The sequence below is a fragment of the Epargyreus clarus genome, unplaced genomic scaffold, assembly GCF_041222505.1.
Source record: "Epargyreus clarus isolate Ecla_fem2 unplaced genomic scaffold, WU_Ecla_fem_2.2 ptg000019l, whole genome shotgun sequence".
Lineage (NCBI taxonomy): Eukaryota > Metazoa > Arthropoda > Insecta > Lepidoptera > Hesperiidae > Epargyreus > Epargyreus clarus.
In genome coordinates this window covers 13735434-13744996 of record NW_027332227.1, presented here as the reverse complement: position 1 = coordinate 13744996, position 9563 = coordinate 13735434, and the positions used below count along the sequence as shown (strand labels likewise).

Below are 9563 nucleotides of genomic sequence, written 5' to 3'. Positions count from 1 at the left end.
GGTCTATTTTGGTAGTTATTAGTAGGATTACAATAATTTTATATTGATAAGTCGCATTTTAAACACATATACTTTTATTTCCAAACATACAAGTTACACACTAGTAAAAATAGTTTTACTGCAATAAAACTGTTTTAGTCATTCAGTAGTTTTTACATCTAATCATTGTGACTTTACACGGATCAAGGCCTTTCATTGTTGATCTCTTAATTTCACAGTCAAGGGCAGTGCTAAAAAAGTTAATGCGTAAACAGTCTGAATCAGGATTTTTTTGCACTATTTTCGCGATTTCTTATTTTAGCACGGATTTTTCTGGAATACAGTCGAAGAGAAAATTTGCTAGATTTTCCTATAACCTTTTTATTTTATTTTTTTCCAAAAGTTTTTATCTTCGTTTCGCATAATACAACTTGGTATTTGAAATGTTTTTTTTTTTTGATAAACAAAATATTATTTTATAACAAGGCCACATAAAATACTAAAAAAAGACAAATGTAGTAAACTTGTAATTAATTTAATAACAAAGTCCAAAAAAATTAAGGAATACTTTTTAACATTGCAATAAATGTACCCAAGAAGTATCTCATTTGTAAAAATAAAATAGGTATAAAAAAAATTCTTCATTCGTTGCGAAAATAAAATCGTATGACAGAACAAATAAAACCAAATACTCGTACAAATTCACTACATTTTTATCGATCCGACTGTACCCAATACAATCAAAGCTAACTTTAACTTGTATATAAAATAGATAACGCCACCGATTTGTTTTTATTATTGTTACTATCAGTAATTTCAAATGGTATATAAAGTGTTGCAAGTAGGGAAGATATTAGTTCTATTTGAACGCTCTGCGGTATTAACATATCTTTTACTTTACATTTCATTTGTATTTAAATTAAATTGAACGTTTATAATGATTGAGACGATAATACCTGCGTTTGCTGAGTTGAGTGAGTTGGCGAGTACCGGTGTAAGTATATTAAAAAAATATATTTATTTTTCATTATTTTCCAAAATATTGCCATCGTCGTATATAATAGCTTATATTGGAAAGGGTTCGATCTAAGCTAGTATAGACGACTATTTAAATGAAAGCAAGATTTAACACCACTAGCACAGAAATACCAATTAATATCCATATTTTTTAAGGTGGTAGCCATGTGATACAAGCAATCGATCTAAATACAAATTGGAGTAGATTAGGCTTACTAAAGCCTACTACTAAAATAACCGGTGGTACGGCTACAGTTGGTACATGGAACGATCCATGGTCCATAAGTGATAAGTGAGCATTCCCTCCCATGAACATCTATTGTCAACTCTATAAAGAATAGACGTTTCATCTGTAGCCGAACCCATATGCATTTTTACTCCAGAGAACTATATAGATGGTTAGGTACCCCATATTGCATATCTTAGTCAGCCGGTATCCACGCCCTTCCCGTTAATCGTAACGATTGGTTTACGCTAGAAATAGTTTTACCGCAAATCACCACTTCGTTTCAATAAGTTCGCTAATAACTTCTTATTTAGTACCAATGAACGGTCTCATTACCAAAATTGTTAATTAATACTTTATATGTTATTACGTTTCATTCACGACTCTTCATAGAAATATTCTTTGACTGTAAAAAATTACTTTAATTATTATCTTGTAAACAATAACAACATACTACAACAGTACCAAACGCTGGTATCTTCTGGTTTCGAGGGTGTGGCAAGGCCGAGATACTTACGCAAAGCATTCCACCTTAGTCCTCAGTGTACCAACGCATCTGTGACCGACCTTAAATCTAATTAGGCTTAATTATAGACATCTAGGCGGATCACTTACCATCCGACTGCATACTTATATGAAACTAAAATTTCATAAAATGGTCTTAATCGTAATAATTGAGTGTATTTTTAACCGACTTCAAAAAAGGAGATTCTGTATTCGATCGCTATGTACGAATGTATTTAAAATTTGGATGGACCATTTGTTGTTATTACTAAGGAGATTATTACATTATTTTATTTTAACTAAAACGATATATAATGTAACATTTGACCTCTTATTGGGTAACTGTTGTTATCCAAACCATTTCCGTGTTTGGGAAGATATAATTTAAGTACTCAGTAGTTATTGATAATATCTTTGAATAATCTTGGAATCTATCAAGTTAAGGGCTGTTGCTAAACTTAATAATCAGATTAGCAACAAGATTCAGTAATTACTAACAACAGGTGGGAATCCCAATGTTAATTTATCTTGTTATAGTAATTAACATATTTGTGTAATACGTAATTATGATCTCATTTAAATTTGTGGCAATACGACAAGAGATAGCGCCATACAATCCTGAATCACACTATCGAAGTTTTTTAAGCATTTTCCTAAGATCTATTTATATCAACCGAGGAAGTAGCGAAATACCCATTTCGTGAAGAAGGACGTGCGTTTCAGTGGAAGATCATAGATGCCGCCCCGCTTACATATGAAGTGACTAACTTAGTCCTCAGGAGTATCAACTCATATCCTATAATACTCCTATAATATCGCTTGCAAATGTCCACGAGCGGAAGCGGCTACATTTTCTTATGTTCATTGAATCTCATAAAAAACATTGTGTACATATATCAGCTCCGATTTTAAACTACCAGATACACTGCCTCCTAAGTATCATCTAGCTTGCCCAGAGGTCTCTTTTTGCTAACGTGGCAACAGTACCATAAATTAAATTTTTTGTTTTCTTATTAACAGGCTGGTGGCAAAGTCCTCTTTGCAACGGACGATTTCTTCGCGACATGCGAGAACATGATATCTGATGCGGATCCGACTTTCGACGCTGATAAGTACACCGAGTTTGGAAAGCTGATGGATGGCTGGGAAACCAGGAGGAAGAGGATCGCTGGTCATGATTGGTGCATCTTGAAGTTGGCTACTAAGTGTGTGATACGAGGTGAGGAGTTCCAAAGTGATTCTTTTAAATTTTTGTATGTAATTTAAAAAGAAGAAGCGAGCATGCGGTGTGCTATCTGTAAGTGGACATTGTCGCGCTTCGGAATTTGTAATCAACCTCAAATGGGATTATGTAACTGATGGAACTCAAATGCTACCTCTGATGAGTGTAAAAAAGTTATAACATACCCTTAAAATAAGAAAAAAGTAGCTAAAACTTTATGGGACTTTGTGGTTCTACCTACTCAAATACGCATGTTATAATGTAACGTAGCTGCTGACCCTTACCTTCCTCATCCACATATTTGGTGGCGTACGCTCCAGATATTCCTCAATAGTCTTGTATCAGATTAATCCCATTCACAAAAAAATAAACACAATAAGTACAACGAAAATGTAACAAAAAATCTCAATAAACGAATATTTTCAGGCTTGTTGGTAGACACGGCATTTTTCACCGGAAACTATGCACCGAAATATTCGATACAAGCAGCGCGGCTGACACCCGAAGGTATTTTATTTTTTGGTTTAAACTTTGCTAAAACACTTTATTTTAACTGCTACACGATTTCTAGTTGTGTAATTTACCGACTATTTTAGTGCTATTCAGAAAATAATATCCAAGTCCTTTACATTTTAACTTTTTAACTCATAACAAGTATATCTGTAATCTTGTAACCGGGTAGTTTTAGGTACATATTAAACGTTAGCTAATATTTATTTTAAAAAATCTATGTATGTTTTGTAACATAGAACCGTGAGGTTAAGTTTTCCCCTAATAAGCTATCGAACTATCGAGCTGATACAAAATAAACAACTTTTCAAATTCGTTTCAAAACAAAACACACATCAAAGACAGGTCTTACTATCTGTTGTCTTTATATCAAAGGTTCAGTTCCATCTGCTCCCTCTTATCTACACATCAATAATGGATGAGGGTACTCTCACGTATAGCAAGCCGATTTACCACAGATCTGTCCGCAGAAAATAACCTTTATAAAAATTATGACCACGACTTCATATCCTTTCAAAGGTATTATAATAAAAAACTGAGAAGTTGTGTCTATTCTAATTGAAATAACTCTTACTTTTAATATTGAATGTGTAAATAAAGATGTAATGTTTATTGACATTAACGGGCATAATAATATCGGAAATGAAAAAATTGAAACCTTTGATATTTATAGCAAAATTTAAAACAACCCTTACTAAACGTTATGTTTTCTGATTAAGCATCGTTTTGTAAAGAAAATACTTGTTACGGTAGACATAATCGAAATAGTGCGTCCCTTAGAAATCATAGTCTTCATGCAAGCATAATAATTACAGACGAGGCTCTAATACCCGGAAGGGACACACGAATGGGGTCGGCGTGCGCTGAATGTGACTTGGTACAGATGGAGCAGCTTAAGTCAGACAAATGGGAGGAGATAGTGCCCATTACCGCTCTCCGGCCAGGCTATCAAGAGACAAGGCTCAACTTTCAGAAGGTAACGAAATACTATGTTTTGCATTGGATATTTAGGTCAAGTGTACGTAGCCGGTTAGTTTCGCTGTAACCTTTTAATGTTTTAAATTTTGCTCTGTAAAAGTTGAAAATGCTGAATTCTACCTAATTATACATTTTTAATTTCTTCTGTCGTATGTCGTAAAGTAATTTTGACTTTAAAGTATGTTTTTGAAAGTAATTCAAAATTATTGATTTCAAAGGATAATTTATTTCACATATTTGAGAATATAAATTACCTTTAGCATTTGATTATAAGAAATGAGTTGCTGTAAAAAAAACAACATCATACAATAAATTGAATGTATTTACTAGAAAATTATTTCATATTTATATAATAAGTATCATATAGCTATATGAAATTAACGAGTAAAATAGACAAATATTGTAAGAAGCTTATCAATTGTAATTTCACCGATGATTGAAATGCTTATAATAATAAAAAAGGTTATCAAAAAATTACATTCCATTAAAGATAAAAGAACGAAAACAATTTAGAATTACGAATGAAAATGTATAAAGAAATAAGAATATTATCTGTAATTGTAATAGTTGGAAAATCTCTTAAAATGTTTATTTACACAGGTACTAAGCGATGAAGCATGGACCCATATCAGGGTGAACATTTACCCTGACGGTGGTATAGCGAGGCTCCGGGTATTCGGAGAAGCAAGAACCGAGACACCTGCAAGTGATGAGATTATTGATCTGCTCTCTTTATTAAACGGAGCTACTTGCCAAGGTAAATGTTTGACCGAATCTGATTTTTTTTAAAACAAAATATATGCTATTTTCATAAGACCCTGACGAAGACAGAAATTGTGAAAGTATTATAAAAATCGCACAAATAAATAGGTTTTTGTAGATTGGCTTAAAATTGTCATGAAATTCAATCATAAAACTTAAATAATCCAAAAGCTATAGAGATAGAAAATAATCTACATTGCAAAAAATATCCATAAAGAACCACGCGATCTCAACTGTACAAGTTCTCTCCTTCAATATTCCGTTTTGCGCTTTAAACTTTTATCTTCCTGTTTCTAACCACGAGCCTGAGTCGGAGCTATGCGGACTAATAGTATCGCTTTTACAAATTCTATCTCAAGACGATCCAAACGAATGGCTGCAATTTTGCAAGCTGGAGCACGCCGAGACGGTCTTTTGTCACGATAACGCTTATACATTCAGATCTATATAAAACGTACCTCGGAATAGGTGCGCGAAAGTAATCATCGTTAAACTGCTTGAATCCTTCCGCGGAATCCAATTCTGCTATGAAACGCGGATGATATAAAACTGCGGATTTAATAGCACATTTTCAACTTAAAATGAAAACTTTGTTGCAAAGAACAATGTACACGATTTGTTTTGTTCTGCTTATCTTCTCGAACGTTTAGTTTCAACAGCTGGATTCAGTTGCAAGTGCTGTAGGGGATAAAATCGAGATGTCAATAGTAATTTGGTTTTATGTGACTCTTTTGTTCCTTACAAAATTGAGTGCAGACTTGTACGTAATTTAATTTTATACCATATCCGCTATTCACATATTTTTGGCAGTGTCCATTTACATCTATTACTTACTGAAAATAATGGCCTAACACAGATTTTCTCAGACTTATATTGTTTACCGCCCACTTTCAGAATCAAATGTTTTCAAGCGCACCCAAAATTGACAATCTCCGCAAAAATATTATTCTGTAACAATCATCTATCTTTGCAAAACGCGGAAGAAAAATAAAACAAATATTAGAAATAACAGAACCCTGTAAACCGCGTAAAAGAAGACAACCGTGATGGCGGAGCGCTCACCATACCTGTCGAAAGCGCAGTTCTGGGTAGAGTAGAGTTCTGGGTTCGATCCCCGGCCAGACAGAAATCTGAATGATGAATTTAGATATCTATTTGGGTCTGGGTATTTATGTATTCGTCTTTGTATATGTTCACGGCATCCACGACACTGAATCCTAGTATAGAAAGTATCTTTAAAAAGTATGTTTGTAATCTCAAATTTTCTTCTTTAACAGCATATTCAAACGCACACTACGGTCATCCAAGAAATATTATCAAACCTGGCAAAGGTTTCACAATGGCGGACGGTTGGGAAACAGCCAGGCGGTTGGACAGGCCGGAAGTTATTGAAGCCAATGATGACGGAACTTTGAAAGTGCCAGGTAAGGTTGCAAGTGAAATGGAATCTTAGAGATAAAGTTAGTTTAAGCAGAAATATATTCAAAGTTATTTTGAATGAACTGGTTTTTTACTTGTATTAAAGATACGTGACAGTGAAAAGTGTCTTTGTAGATATAGGTTTAAAGCAAAAGTTAACCATACTATCTTATTTATGAATGTTACCTTGTTAGATAAAGTTACCTGTTAGCTAAAGTCCTGAATAGAACAATTACTATAATTAAAAATGAATACATAAGTCACATACCATACATACATAATGTAAAGATTAATAATACCAAATGGCTATTTATAATTTATTGTCATATAAGAAATCTGGTAGAAACACAACAAGTAGCATTCAAGTGACTTATTAAAGGAAACCTATGTTCTACCACCAGGTGAAGAATGGGCAATCTACAAACTAGGCTTTTGCGGATCAATCAAAGAGCTATGCGTTGACACAACACACTTCAAGGGCAATTTTCCGGACGCCATCAAAATTGAGGGAGCGTATTTGGACAACCCTGACTGGACCGAGCCACGGCAAATTGTTTGGAAAAATATTTTGAAGCCTAGTAAGGTAGGTGTTTTTGATAACTTAAATACTTTTGATAACTTACTTTGCTCATTCTTATTAAAAATAGCAATTTATAAAATTAAATAAAGTAATTCATTAAATGTGTTAATAAAATTTGTGTAACAAATACATTATATTCACGTATAATATTCGCGAAACTAAAATATCTATTGAAATCGTGATTGATTGTGTACTTGCAAATGAAAATGAATCTGACTTTTTATCGCATTGACTTTAGAAATAAACTGAATACATACATTTATATTACATTACGTAGCAACTATGATTATTCGTATTAAAAAGAAGGCGTTATTTTTTAAACAATATGTTATTTTTTTACTTTCCAGCTATCAGCTAACAACGAACATTGGTACATCTGCGATTCAGACTACATTACCCACATTCGAGTGACCATATCTCCCGATGGCGGCCTCAGCAGGATTCGAGCTTTTGGATTCGTTGAACCTTCTTTATAAATCATCACCATCACTACAAAGTGATAAGTAAGATGATACGCACATTGTCAACTAGATAATCGCACGTTGTCTTGTCTGGGTACTCTTCCGAATGTAAAATGTTAAAGTAGCTAATGTCAACGGTAAATAATATTTCTGTTTTCAATCAACTTTTATAAATTTAAAATATATTTTTTTAAATTTCTCTCTCTATCTCTGAACAGACATAACTGTACATTTAATATTTACAGTCATGTCTGTTCAGAGAGAGAGAGAGAGAGAGGGAGAGAATTAAACACAATATAGTATATTAAAATTTCCAAAGGTTTATTACATAAACTTTAATTATAAATTGAAAAAAAAAAACTATAAATAAATAATAACAATGTTGACACTAATTTAAGTAAACTTACTCGTAATGTGCTTATGAACAATTTTGTGTGTATTTTAATTTTAAGTTGTAGTTTAATATTGTATTTTCAAGGTTGTATTCTTAGTTTTAATATCTGAAAAGTATTATTATTATTAAAGATCTTTTTTGAAATATACTTTGAGCTTTTAATATATGTTTATATCCTCTGTTTAATAAAAGGTATAAAGTAAATTACCACATCTTACTACGTCAACAACACAAGCCTAATAAAAATAAAATTGTATTTTTTGGATAAATTAAAATTTCGTCGGTAAATAAGTAATACACAAACATTGAAAAGACTTTTGACTCACTTTCTATACTTACCTATTTGTCTAATCAAATAAAATTGTACATCGTCTCCTTTGTCTATAGAGAATCAATGATGTAGAATATTGACATTGCTTTGTTCCAATAACATGGCTTGACGCGTCGCGCCTATAATGTGCGCTAACCTCAAGAGTGCCAAAAACAATATAATTCATTGTGAGTAAAAATATCGGGTGGATCTCGCAACATTTATGTTATAAAATATTCTAGTAAAAATCCCAGTAGATAAAACGCGTGTATCCTATAAGCGTTTCCAATCTCCTGAACAATATCCGGTTTCAAATTTTATATGAGCCTTGTTCATGATACACAAAGGATATGGTACAGTATGGAAAACAACGCGAGTAGATTTCATTTTTAACTAGCTTTTGTTCCTGACTTTGGCCTCGTTATTAATATGCAATGAATTTGTAAGTTCGCTCCTATGAAGTCCAAAAATATTGTTAATAGGAACTGCGCTAGAACGATAGAATAGGATTAGTTGATGTTACGTACAGATAGCAAACCTTATACAGTGTCTCAACGATGCAAAGGTAGTGAAGACTATATTACTCGTATTCGATCGGGGAGTTACCACTGCCACATCCATTTCTAGCGTAAAATAGCGTAAATAGTTCTTGAGTGACAATGGAAGTGTGTGTCGTCAGGAGTAGCAACGTCTGATTAACTTCATGTAGAATGTGAATTGTTTAGACTTGGTCATAGATTTGTATGGGCGGCTGTGACCAGTTGTCATCATCAGATATCGGTAAACTGCATGCCTGCACGCCTGAGAGTTGCAAAAAATGTTAACGGTACTTGAAATCTACCAAATCGCAATTGGCCATTACGATGGACTATAGCGTAAACCCTTTCTTTGAGAGGAGATCCCTGCCCAGTAAGACAGTAATGGTCGACGATGAGACTGCCTGCTCATTTGCGTACAAGAGTACATTTTTATTTAAGGATATTTTTACACAAACTTTTATATATTTTTTGTGGATATTATATTTCTCATATACAAGTCCAACTTCGCCGGTTGTAAAACCTTTCGGGCCTTATGAATATTAATGGAGATAAATATACGGATTAATAAATACGTGTTCGCGTTAAAATAATGTTGAACGAGAATGATATGAAATTATAATTAAGGAATATCTCTAATTGGCAAAACGGTTATGGAGAAAATA

At 33.1% G+C, this 9563-nt stretch overlaps 1 protein-coding gene across 1 annotated transcript; it reads left to right on the top strand.

Annotated features, from left to right (window-relative positions):
- Positions 1-797: 797 nt before the first annotated feature.
- On the top strand, positions 798-7901 carry LOC140750223 (probable inactive allantoicase). Its single transcript, XM_073083646.1, has 8 exons — positions 798-973; positions 2747-2945; positions 3375-3455; positions 4274-4434; positions 5037-5193; positions 6476-6622; positions 7019-7200; positions 7545-7901. The coding sequence occupies exons 1-8, from the start codon at positions 917-919 to the stop codon at positions 7671-7673; spliced, it is 1113 nt and encodes a 370-aa protein (XP_072939747.1). The 5' UTR covers positions 798-916; the 3' UTR covers positions 7674-7901.
- The last annotated feature ends 1662 nt before the right edge of the window (positions 7902-9563 follow it).

Coding starts and splice junctions, on each gene's coding strand:
- LOC140750223 (XM_073083646.1), top strand. CDS start 917: ATGATTGAGACGATAATACCTGCGTTTGCTGAGTTGAGTGAGTTGGCG. Junction 974..2,746: donor GTGAGTTGGCGAGTACCGGT/GTAAGTATATTA, acceptor TCTTATTAACAG/GCTGGTGGCAAAGTCCTCTT. Junction 3,456..4,273: donor AGCGCGGCTGACACCCGAAG/GTATTTTATTTT, acceptor TAATAATTACAG/ACGAGGCTCTAATACCCGGA.